Here is a 12,500-nt window from a genome sequence, read left to right as displayed (position 1 = left end):
ACCCCCACCTTCATGTCGCTTCCCATCCTACACAGTGGAGTCTTACAAGCCTTTTGATTGGTAAGATCAAAGACAGCTTTTGTCTGGTCGCCGGTAACTCATTGAAGTTACATGTTATGTAGACCACAAGGTAGAGTTTTAAATGTAGAAAATATCTTTTAAAATCGGTTATCGCAGCTATTTTTGTGTGGACAAAGGAGTGTCGGCAATGAAGGGTGAAAAAAGCAGAAACACGACAACTCCTTGGCCGCCGTCCAAAGCTGAAATGTGAGACTTTGGCGTGGGCGTGATGATGGCCACGGTGGGACAGGAGGCTGCGGGGACAATAAGGAAGATGAATTAGAAAGTCTTCCTTGCCTCTTCGCCCACAGCCATCCATCTCTGTCAGGAAGTCGTTAGACCCGCCAACAAGTCCGTCCCCCCTCCCCCCCCCGTGGTGTTAGCGCGGAGCAGGTGGAGAGCGCCGCCGGCGTATTTCCTTCGCCAGCCTGGACGGCAGCCACGTTTGTGCTGTGGGCCGGCCGCTTTAAAGCTTTTAAATGCGTGCTAGAAAGAGCGGCCTGAAGCACATTTTCTCCGGTCTTCAAAGTTGATTTCCAGAGAGAGGATGTCAAGTTAAAAAAAAAACCCATCATAGATGAGATGTTGTTGAACTCTGCTGTTTCCCAGGGCAAGTTCTACCTGCTGATGGAGGAGCTGAGTCAGCTGTTTCGGGCGCTGGTGCCAGTCCAGCTGTGGTACAAGTACATCATGGGAGAAGACCCCTCCAGCAGCTACTTCCTGGGGGCCACGCTCATCATCATCTACAGCCTCTGCAAGGTGCACACCTTATTTGGCTACTATTGAAAAAAGATATATTTGCCAATTAATAACGATACTTAATAGTTTCAAAAAAATCTAAAATGTATTAATTAATTTATTTTTTTAGTCAGTCCTGTCCATCCACTCACATTCATATTGTAGATATTTACTTCTTTGTATTTGACTTTATTTCATGTTTGGGTGGAATTTTACCCAGCAGGCACAAGACGTGAAAACAACGTTGACAACTGGTTGAGTTAGGTCCTGATGTTGAACAACTCAAATACAATGTTGAAACAACATGCTTTTTGACGACGTTAAATCAATTTTGGGTTCTGACCTTGATTTAACATTGAATTTTGGTCATTTTACATATATTTTACAACATAAACCTAAAGTTAAAACAACAAGATTTTTGACGACAATTATTCAATGTCAGGTTGTGACGTTAATTTGACCATTGAAATTTGGTCATTTTCCAACCAATATTCTACAACACAAACACAACGTTGAAACAACATGCTTTTTCACAACGTTTAAAAAAAAGTTTCGTAAAAGAGTTCAAAAAAGAGGTTTGTAAAAGAGTTCAAAAAAGAGGTTCGTAAAACAGTTCAAAAGAAAAGGTCGGTTCAAAAAAGAGGTCGTAAAAGAGTTCAAAAAAGAGGTTCATAAAAGAGTTCAAAAAAGAGGTCGTAAAAGAGTTTTAAAAAAAAGTTTCGTAAAAGAGTTCAAAAAAGAGGTTCATAAAAGAGTTCAAAAAAGAGGTTCGTAAAACAGTTCAAAAGAAAAGGTCGGTTCAAAAAAGAGGTCGTAAAAGAGTTCAAAAAAGAGGTTCATAAAAGAGTTCAAAAAAGAGGTCGTAAAAGAGTTTAAAAAAAAAGTTTCGTAAAAGAGTTCAAAAAAGAGGTTTGTAAAAGAGTTCAAAAAAGAGGTTCGTAAAAGAGTTCAAAAAAGAGGTTTGTAAAAGAGTTCAAAAAAGAGGTCGTAAAAGAGTTTAAAAAAAAAGTTTCGTAAAAGAGTTCAAAAAAGAGGTTTGTAAAAGAGTTCAAAAAAGAGGTTCGTAAAACAGTTCAAAAGAAAAGGTCGGTTCAAAAAAGAGGTCGTAAAAGAGTTCAAAAAAGAGGTTCATAAAAGAGTTCAAAAAAGAGGTCGTAAAAGAGTTTAAAAAAAAAGTTTCGTAAAAGAGTTCAAAAAAGAGGTTTGTAAAAGAGTTCAAAAAAGAGGTTCGTAAAACAGTTCAAAAGAAAAGGTCGGTTCAAAAAAGAGGTCGTAAAAGAGTTCAAAAAAGAGGTTCATAAAAGAGTTCAAAAAAGAGGTCGTAAAAGAGTTTAAAAAAAAAGTTTCGTAAAAGAGTTCAAAAAAGAGGTTTGTAAAAGAGTTCAAAAAAGAGGTTCGTAAAAGAGTTCAAAAAAGAGGTTTGTAAAAGAGTTCAAAAAAGAGGTCGTAAAAGAGTTTAAAAAAAAAGTTTCGTAAAAGAGTTCAAAAAAGAGGTTTGTAAAAGAGTTCAAAAAAGAGGTTCGTAAAACAGTTCAAAAGAAAAGGTCGGTTCAAAAAAGAGGTCGTAAAAGAGTTCAAAAAAGAGGTTAATAAAAGAGTTCAAAAAAGAGGTCGTAAAAGAGTTTAAAAAAAAAAGTTTCGTAAAAGAGTTCAAAAAAGAGGTTTGTAAAAGAGTTCAAAAAAGAGGTTCGTAAAACAGTTCAAAAGAAAAGGTCGGTTCAAAAAAGAGGTCATAAAAGAGTTAAAAAAAAGAGGTTCATAAAAGAGTTCAAAAAAGAGGTCGTAAAAGAGTTTTAAAAAAAAAGTTTCGTAAAAGAGTTCAAAAAAGAGGTTTGTAAAAGAGTTCAAAAAAGAGGTTCGTAAAACAGTTCAAAAGAAAAGGTCGGTTCAAAAAAGAGGTCGTAAAAGAGTTCAAAAAAGAGGTTCATAAAAGAGTTCAAAAAAGAGGTCGTAAAAGAGTTTAAAAAAAAAGTTTCGTAAAAGAGTTCAAAAAAGAGGTTTGTAAAAGAGTTAAAAAAAGAGGTCGTAAAAGAGTTTAAAAAAAAAGTTTCGTAAAAGAGGTTTGTAAAAGAGTTCAAAAAAGAGGTTCGTAAAACAGTTCAAAAGAAAAGGTCGGTTCAAAAAAGAGGTCGTAAAAGAGTTCAAAAAAGAGGTTCATAAAAGAGTTAAAAAAAGAGGTCGTAAAAGAGTTTTAAAAAAAAGTTTCGTAAAAGAGTTCAAAAAAGAGGTTCATAAAAGAGTTCAAAAAAGAGGTTCGTAAAACAGTTCAAAAGAAAAGGTCGGTTCAAAAAAGAGGTCGTAAAAGAGTTCAAAAAAGAGGTTCATAAAAGAGTTCAAAAAAGAGGTCGTAAAAGAGTTTAAAAAAAAAGTTTCGTAAAAGAGTTCAAAAAAGAGGTTTGTAAAAGAGTTCAAAAAAGAGGTTCGTAAAAGAGTTCAAAAAAGAGGTTTGTAAAAGAGTTCAAAAAAGAGGTCGTAAAAGAGTTTAAAAAAAAAGTTTCGTAAAAGAGTTCAAAAAAGAGGTTTGTAAAAGAGTTCAAAAAAGAGGTTCGTAAAACAGTTCAAAAGAAAAGGTCGGTTCAAAAAAGAGGTCGTAAAAGAGTTCAAAAAAGAGGTTCATAAAAGAGTTCAAAAAAGAGGTCGTAAAAGAGTTTAAAAAAAAAGTTTCGTAAAAGAGTTCAAAAAAGAGGTTTGTAAAAGAGTTCAAAAAAGAGGTTCGTAAAACAGTTCAAAAGAAAAGGTCGGTTCAAAAAAGAGGTCGTAAAAGAGTTCAAAAAAGAGGTTCATAAAAGAGTTCAAAAAAGAGGTCGTAAAAGAGTTTAAAAAAAAAGTTTCGTAAAAGAGTTCAAAAAAGAGGTTTGTAAAAGAGTTCAAAAAAGAGGTTCGTAAAAGAGTTCAAAAAAGAGGTTTGTAAAAGAGTTCAAAAAAGAGGTCGTAAAAGAGTTTAAAAAAAAAGTTTCGTAAAAGAGTTCAAAAAAGAGGTTTGTAAAAGAGTTCAAAAAAGAGGTTCGTAAAACAGTTCAAAAGAAAAGGTCGGTTCAAAAAAGAGGTCGTAAAAGAGTTCAAAAAAGAGGTTAATAAAAGAGTTCAAAAAAGAGGTCGTAAAAGAGTTTAAAAAAAAAAGTTTCGTAAAAGAGTTCAAAAAAGAGGTTTGTAAAAGAGTTCAAAAAAGAGGTTCGTAAAACAGTTCAAAAGAAAAGGTCGGTTCAAAAAAGAGGTCATAAAAGAGTTAAAAAAAAGAGGTTCATAAAAGAGTTCAAAAAAGAGGTCGTAAAAGAGTTTTAAAAAAAAAGTTTCGTAAAAGAGTTCAAAAAAGAGGTTTGTAAAAGAGTTCAAAAAAGAGGTTCGTAAAACAGTTCAAAAGAAAAGGTCGGTTCAAAAAAGAGGTCGTAAAAGAGTTCAAAAAAGAGGTTCATAAAAGAGTTCAAAAAAGAGGTCGTAAAAGAGTTTAAAAAAAAAGTTTCGTAAAAGAGTTCAAAAAAGAGGTTTGTAAAAGAGTTAAAAAAAGAGGTCGTAAAAGAGTTTAAAAAAAAAGTTTCGTAAAAGAGGTTTGTAAAAGAGTTCAAAAAAGAGGTTCGTAAAACAGTTCAAAAGAAAAGGTCGGTTCAAAAAAGAGGTCGTAAAAGAGTTCAAAAAAGAGGTTCATAAAAGAGTTCAAAAAAGAGGTCGTAAAAGAGTTAAAAAAAAAATTTTGTAAAAGAGTTCAAAAAAGAGGTTTGTAAAAGAGTTCAAAAAAGAGGTTCGTAAAACAGTTCAAAAAAGAGGTCGTAAAAGAGTTAAAAAAAAGTTTCGTAAAAGAGTTCAAAAAAGAAGTTTGTAAAAGAGTTCAAAAAAGAGGTCGTAAAAGAGTTTTAAAAAAAAGTTTCGTAAAAGAGTTCAAAAAAGAGGTTTGTAAAAGAGTTCAAAAAAGAGGTTCGTGAAACAGTTCAAAAGAAAAGGTCGGTTCAAAAAAGAGGTCGTAAAAGAGTTCAAAAAAGAGGTTCATAAAAGAGTTCAAAAAAGAGGTCGTAAAAGAGTTTAAAAAAAAAGTTTCGTAAAAGAGTTCAAAAAAGAGGTTTGTAAAAGAGTTCAAAAAAGAGGTTCGTAAAACAGTTCAAAAGAAAAGGTCGGTTCAAAAAAGAGGTCGTAAAAGAGTTAAAAAAGAGGTTCATAAAAGAGTTCAAAAAAGAGGTTCGTAAAACAGTTCAAAAGAAAAGGTCGGTTCAAAAAAGAGGTCGTAAAAGAGTTCAAAAAAGAGGTTCATAAAAGAGTTCAAAAAAGAGGTCGTAAAAGAGTTTAAAAAAAAAGTTTCGTAAAAGAGTTCAAAAAAGAGGTTTGTAAAAGAGTTAAAAAAAGAGGTCGTAAAAGAGTTTAAAAAAAAAGTTTCGTAAAAGAGGTTTGTAAAAGAGTTCAAAAAAGAGGTTCGTAAAACAGTTCAAAAGAAAAGGTCGGTTCAAAAAAGAGGTCGTAAAAGAGTTCAAAAAAGAGGTTCATAAAAGAGTTCAAAAAAGAGGTTTGTAAAAGAGTTCAAAAAAGAGGTTCGTAAAACAGTTCAAAAAAGAGGTCGTAAAAGAGTTAAAAAAAAGTTTCGTAAAAGAGTTCAAAAAAGAGGTTCATAAAAGAGTTCAAAAAAGAGGTCGTAAAAGAGTTTTAAAAAAAAGTTTCGTAAAAGAGTTCAAAAAAGAGGTTTGTAAAAGAGTTAAAAAAAAAGGTTCGTAAAAGAGTTCAGAAAAGAGGTTTGTAAAAGAGTTCAAAAAAGAGGTCGTAAAAGAGTTTAAAAAAAAGTTTCGTAAAAGAGTTCAAAAAAGAGGTTTGTAAAAGAGTTCAAAAAAGAGGTTCGTAAAACAGTTCAAAAGAAAAGGTCGGTTCAAAAAAGATGTCGTAAAAGAGTTCAAAAAAGAGGTTTGTAAAAGAGTTCAAAAAAGAGGTTCGTAAAACAGTTCAAAAAAGAGGTCGTAAAAGAGTTAAAAAAAGTTTCGTAAAAGAGTTCAAAAAAGAGGTCGTAAAAGAGTTCCAAAAAAGGTTTGTGCAAGAGTTCATAAAAGCAGTGCCTGAAGGGAGTCAGGCCCTGCTTCCTATTTGCTTTGTAGTTCTTGGGTCACGACAACATTTTTCTGTTGATTACAATACATGAAAGAAACAGAAACACCTTCATGTCGCTTCCCATCCTACACAGTGGACTTTTACAAGCCTTCTTCTTGGTAGGTTCAAAGACAGCTTTTGTCTGCTCGCTGGGAACTCATTTCAACACAAAGTTTTTGTGATAACTTAGATACAATTATCCTAACACAGGGGTCGGCAACCCGCGGCTCTTTAGCGCCGCCCTAGTGGCTTTCTGGAACTTTTTCAAAAATGTATGAAAAATGGAAAAAGATGAGGGGGAAAAAAATATATTTTTTGTTTTAATATGGTTTCTGTAGGAGGACAAACATGACACAAACCTCCCTAATTGTTATAAAGCACACTGTTTATATTAAACATGCTTCACTGATTCCAGTATTTGGCGAGCGCCGTTATGTCCTACTAATTTTGGCGGTCCATGAACTCACCTTAGTTTGTTTACATGTACAACTTTCTCCGACTTTCTAGGACGTGTTTTATGCCACTTCTTTTTCTGTCTCATTTTGTCCACCAAACTTTTAACGTTGTGCATGAATGCACAAAGGTGAGTTTTGTTGATGTTATTGACTTGTGTGGAGTGCTAATCGGACATATTTGGTCACTGCAAGCTAATCGTTGCTAACATGCTATTTAGGCTAGCTATATGTACATTAGAGATGCGCGGTTTGCGGGCACAACCGCGGAGTCCGCGGATTATCCGCGGATCGGGCGGATGAAATTAAAAAAAATAAGATTTTATCCGCGCGCGGGTCGGGTCGGGCGGATTAATTAGATATTTTTTTTATTTTTTTTTTGCGGGTGGCAGTTAAACCAATTGGTAAATATATATACATAGTTAAATGTTGTTACCCACATACGAAAAACGAGCAGGCACCTGCAGCATATGCCACAACAGAAGAAAAAAAAAGAAAAGAGATGGACACTTTTACGGAGCGGAGAAGGGACGCCTCGCCGGGGTCCGGGACCGAGGCCCCTTCCCCCGAGAGGGCCCCACCGGGAGCCGTAGCTGAGGCGATCCGCGAGAAGGGCCCGACGCACGTCCAGGGTCACCACCGCGCCCACCGCACCGACACCCCGCCTCGTCCGCCTTCGCCGCGGCCGGCGTCACGCGCAGCAGGTAAGCAGCTTACCTGCCCGCCACCCCCGTGGCCGGGGGCTCGTAAGATGGGTCACTCCGCGCGCTCCGCCCGCGCAGCTTACCTGCCCGCCACCCCTGTTGCCGGGGGCGCGTAACAGGGGTCACTCCGCGCGCAGTGCGCTCACGAAAGGGGTGGGGCTCACCCTGGTTGATATAGAGAGCAGGACGGTGGCCATGGAAGTCGGAACCCGCTAAGGAGTGTGTAACAACCCACCTGCCGAATCAACTAGCCCTGAAAATGGATGGCGCTGGAGCGTGGGCCCATACCTGGCCGTCGCCGGCAGCGAGATGCGCTTGGAGGTGTGCTCCGCGCGGCTCCCATATGATTGCGCACTGGTGTGCGTCTGGGTCGTGACAGCGTGGCACGTGAAAGTCTGTACTGCATTGGATCAGTCTCCTTTCTTTAACAGGCAAAAACTTTATAACCTCACCATACCTGCCAACTTTTGAAATCAGAAAAACCTAGTAGCCAGGGTCCAAGGGCCGCAGGCCCCGGTAGGTCCAGGACAAAGTCCTGGTGGAGGGTTCAGGGCTTCGCCCCTCGACGCAAAATGATTATTAGCATTCAGACAGGTTAAAATGTTGCTAAAACCATCACTTTTCTATCAGTCACAGTGACTTTTCAAAACAAAAATATTACAGCAAAAATCATATGGGTTGATTGACATGTTTATTCAGTAAGCTAACTTCAATAGTTTGAAATTATTTTGACAGTTAATGCCAGTTATCCTGTCAACCTTTCACAAGACTTCAATTTGTTAATTGAAAGTACAAACACTTTTTACAGTAAACAAATGGTAAAACAGTACTAAACAATTCCATAAAAAAAAAAATTGGTGTCATTATTAACTTTCTGTCCAAGCTTGTATAATCTACTGCCTTGTTCAATTGTAAAAAATATTCTGTGCCTAAAATTCACATTTCTATCACAATTATCATACTGTAAACATGGTAAGCTAACTTCATTAAAATTAATAGTCCTGTCAATAGCATGGAATTACAATTCAAATGTAGTTTTTTTGTAAGCCTTTCAAAAGAATTCAAAATATGAAAAATGAATGAAAATTAATTGAAGCCATCAGACACTTGAAAAGTGGCACATCACATCTCTAATGTAATCATTTGAACTTTTCAACAGAAATAGCACTGCAAAAATATTAAGGACATACTTCTGTATTTTGGTAGTTATGCTGTCAACATTTAACAAGATTTCTTCAACTTGGACTTGAAAGCATAAATAGTATAAACACTTTTAACAGTATGTCGTGCTGTGAAATACAGCCGACAGGATTGCGCACCAAACACGAAGCAAGGCCAAAGCGCATGCGGTGCAGGAGAACAAAGGACTTCTTTCATTTAAGGTTTGTGATAAACCATCAAACTCATTCGTTAAAAGGACTCTATAGTAATATAAAGTGAATTTTTCTGGACATTATCATGCAAGAAAAGTTTATTTTTGGGACCGCGATCACCGCGTAATGATTTTTAAAGGTTGCATTACAAACATTTAACTGTCCCATGTGATCAGCCGGTGCGATTGGAAGTCCATGCTCAATTATTGCCTCTGTAAATAAAACTTCGGGCGGGTGCGGGCGGATGGCGGGCGGGTGCAGTTCTGATCAAACGTTACATCGGGTGGATGGCGGATGGTTGACGACTTTCTGACGCGGTTGCGGATGAAATAAATTGCCTATCCGCGCATCTCTAATGTACATATTGCATCATTATGCCTCATTTGTAGCTATATTTGAGCTCATTTAGTTTCCTTTAAGTCATCTTAATTCAATTTATATGTCATGACACACTATCTGTATGTAATATGGCTTTTCATTTTTTGCGGCTCCAGACAGATTTGTTTTTGTATTTTTAGTCCAATATGGCTCTTTCAACATTTTGGCTTGCCGACCCCTGGCCTAACATATACCGGCCCCCCCAGACATTCTTTTCTCTAAATGTGGCCCCCGAGTCAAAATAATTGCCCAGGCCTGCTTCAGAGGCTAAACAGAAGGGCAATGCAGCACTTGCAGTCAGCGGACTCGTCCAAAAGATGGCGCCATGGCACCAACAATAACACACCTATTCAGTGTCTTTGCTTGTTTGTTTTTAAACTCCATCCATCCATCCATCTTCTTCCGCTTATCAGAGGTCGGGTCGCGGGGGCAGCAGCTTAAGCAGGGAAGCCCAGACTTCCCTCTCCCCAGCCACTTCGTCCAGCTCCTCCCGGGGGATCCCGAGGCGTTCCCAGGCCAGCCGGGAGACATAGTTTTCCCAGCGTGTCCTGGGTCTTCCCCGTGGCCTCCTACCGGTCGGACGTGCCCGAAACACCTTCCTAGGGAGGCGTTCGGGTGGCATCCTGACCAGATGCCCGAACCACCTCATCTGGCTCCTCTCCATGTGGAGGAGCAGCGGCTTTACTTTGAGCTCCCCCCGGATGGCAGAGCTTCTCACCCTATCTCTAAGGGAGAGACCCGCCACTCGGCGGAGGAAACTCATTTCGGCCGCTTGTACCCGTGATCTTGTCCTTTCGGTCATGACCCAAAGCTCATGACCATAGGTGAGGATGGGAACGTAGATCGACCGGTAAATCGAGAGCTTTGCCTTCCGGCTCAGCTCCTTCTTCACCACAACGGATCGATACAGCGTCCGCATTACTGAAGACGCCGCACCGATCCGCCTGTCGATCTCACGATCCACTCTTCCCCCACTCGTGAACAAGACTCCGAGGTACTTGAACTCCTCCACTTGGGGCAAGATCTCCTCCCCAACCCGGAGATGGCACTCCACCCTTTTCCGGGAGAGAACCATGGACTCGGACTTGGAGGTGCTGATTCCCATCCCAGTCGCTTCACACTCGGCTGCGAACCGATCCAGCGAGAGCTGAAGATCTTGGCCAGAGGAAGCCATCAGGACCACATCATCTGCAAAAAGCAGAGACCTAATCCTGCAGCCACCAAACCAGATCCTCTCAACGCCCTGACTGCGTCTAGAAATTCTGTCCATAAAAGTTATGAACAGAATCGGTGACAAAGGGCAGCCTTGGCGGAGTCCAACCCTCACTGGAAACGTGTCCGACTTACTGCCGGCAATGCGGACCAAGCTCTGGCACTGATCATACAGGGAGCGAACTGCCACAATAAGACAGTCCGTTACCCCATACTCTCTGAGCACTCCCCACAGGACTTCCCGGGGTACACGGTCGAATGCCTTCTCCAAGTCCACAAAGCACATGTGGACTGGTTGGGCAAACTCCCATGCACCCTCAAGGACCCTGCCGAGAGTATAGAGCTGGTCCACAGTTCCACGACCAGGACGAAAACCACACTGTTCCTCCTGAATCCGAGGTTGGACTATCCGGCGTAGCCTCCTCTCCAGTACACCTGAATAGACCTTACCGGGAAGGCTGAGGAGTGTGATCCCACGATAGTTGGAACACACCCTCCGGTTCCCCTTCTTAAAGAGAGGAACCACCACCCCGGTCTGCCAATCCAGAGGTACCGCCCCCGATGTCCACGCGATGTTGCAGAGTCTTGTCAACCAAGACAGCCCCACAACATCCATGTTGCATTATTACAGTCAGCGAAGAAAAATACATCAAAATGCGCCGCTTTATAAACCACAGGGTTCAAAGGGTAGGGAAAAAAGTAGTGGCTTATAGTCCGAAATGTATGGTACTGAAAAGGAGTCAACTTTCCCTCAATGCACCGCAACTCCCCAGTGTCGGCAGCACTCGTGCACGGCCATGCCTGTGTGGGGGGATGGTGGGCTCCAGAGGTGTGGACTCGAGTCACATGACTTGGACTCGAGTCAGACTGGAGTCATGAATTTGATGACTTTAGACTCGACTTGACAAAATGTAAAAAGACTTGCAACTCGACTTCGACTTTAACATCAATGACTTGTGACTTCACTTGGACTTGAGCCTTTTGAATTGACATGACTTGACATGACTTGCTACTTTCCCCAAAACCCAAAGATGAAAAAGTTATTCGGGAGCGCTCCGTATTTTTCATTGTGTACTTGTCTATCAGCGTTGCGTGTGTCAGCTGGTGTGCTCTCAGTACAACAGCCAATCAAATTAGATCTACTTTGTTTTCATCACACAGCATTCATCCAATCAAATTGCAGGACAACCAACGAAGAAGACATGTCCAAACCACACGCCAGTGAACAAAAAATGATACCTAAAATAATTTTGTTTGGGTATAAAAATTACGAGGTGGTCAACACAAAACGGTTTGCAGTATGCAACACATGCGGTTCCAAAATTACTGATGGAGAGGCAACAACTTCCAACTTCGTCCGGCATTTGAAGTTGCACAAAGAAGGGTAAGTTTTGAATGTAAGATAACGTTTATTGGCTAAGTAACGTGACTTTTATTTGCTGTGTAGTTAAATCAGTGAGGCTGTAAACTCACTGCTAACGTTATAACGTTATTGCAAACACGGGAATCTGTTGCAGTTCACTACCTTATTCATACTTTTTGTTCAGTGATTTTTTTTTAAGCAGGGTTACGTTAGTCAATATATCACACGTAACGTTAGACGGCGGTCAGCAGCACCGCGTATTTTAGCCACCTAAAAAAAGACAAAAATAGTCAAATAAAGGTCAGTTAAAATGTATACTATATTATGAATATGTGTACCGTTTTAGCTAGCTTTCTGACATACTGTTGGTTGTTTACCTCAGTGGTCCCCAACCACCGGGCCGCGGCCCGGTACTGGTCCGTGGATCGATTGGTATCGGGCCGCACAAGAAATAATTTTTTATTTTTTTATTTTATTTTTTTATTAAATCAACATAAAAAACACAAGATACACTTACAAGTAGTGCACTAACCCAAAAAACCTCTCCCCCCTTTTGTTCTGGGCATTGAACATGAAGACTCTTCCTTCACTGTTCCAAGTGGCCATGAGAGTCTTGGCAGTGCCTGCCTCCAGTGCTCCAGTGGAGCGAGTTTTCAGCCATGGTGGCATCATACTACGCCCCCATCGTGCACAAATGACTGACAGACTCTTGGCTAATTTGGTCTTTTGCAAATGCAATGCAGCATAGGGCCCTGACATATAAAAAGTACAACTTTTTTGTTATGTTCACGTATATGTCATGTTTTGTCAATGTTAACACTTTTGTACAAATAAGTACATTTGCACTTTATTTTTCAATGTGTTTGTTCTGTAAAGGAATGAGTTAATGTTTAAAATGACTGGTTAATAGTGCTATTATAAAGTGCAATGTCAGCACAATTTTCTTTCCTGCAATTTAAAATGCACTTGTTTTAATAAATAAATACAGCGTTTGAAAAGCATACACAATCTGTGTTAATATATTAGTCTGTGGTTAAAAGGACTTGAAAGGACTCGAAACTCAAAATGCAGGACTTAGGACTTGACTTGAGACTTTCCAGTCTTGACTTTGGACTTGACTCGGGGCTTGCCTGTCTTGACTCGGGACTTGACTCGGACTTGA

General features: G+C 39.6%; 1 protein-coding gene across 1 annotated transcript in view; it reads left to right on the top strand.

The window, feature by feature from the left end:
- Window positions 1-12,500, top strand: part of rnft2 (ring finger protein, transmembrane 2) — a 46,288-nt gene that overhangs the window by 25,352 nt on the left and 8,436 nt on the right. Inside the window, exon 7 of the mRNA XM_061980073.2 lies at window positions 670-819. Coding sequence (XP_061836057.2) covers window positions 670-819 — 150 coding nt within the window. The remainder of the gene's footprint in view (window positions 1-669; window positions 820-12,500) is intronic.

This window comes from Nerophis lumbriciformis, linkage group LG20 (genome assembly GCF_033978685.3).
Source record: "Nerophis lumbriciformis linkage group LG20, RoL_Nlum_v2.1, whole genome shotgun sequence".
NCBI lineage: Eukaryota > Metazoa > Chordata > Actinopteri > Syngnathiformes > Syngnathidae > Nerophis > Nerophis lumbriciformis.
This window is presented reverse-complemented; position numbering and strand designations above follow the sequence as displayed.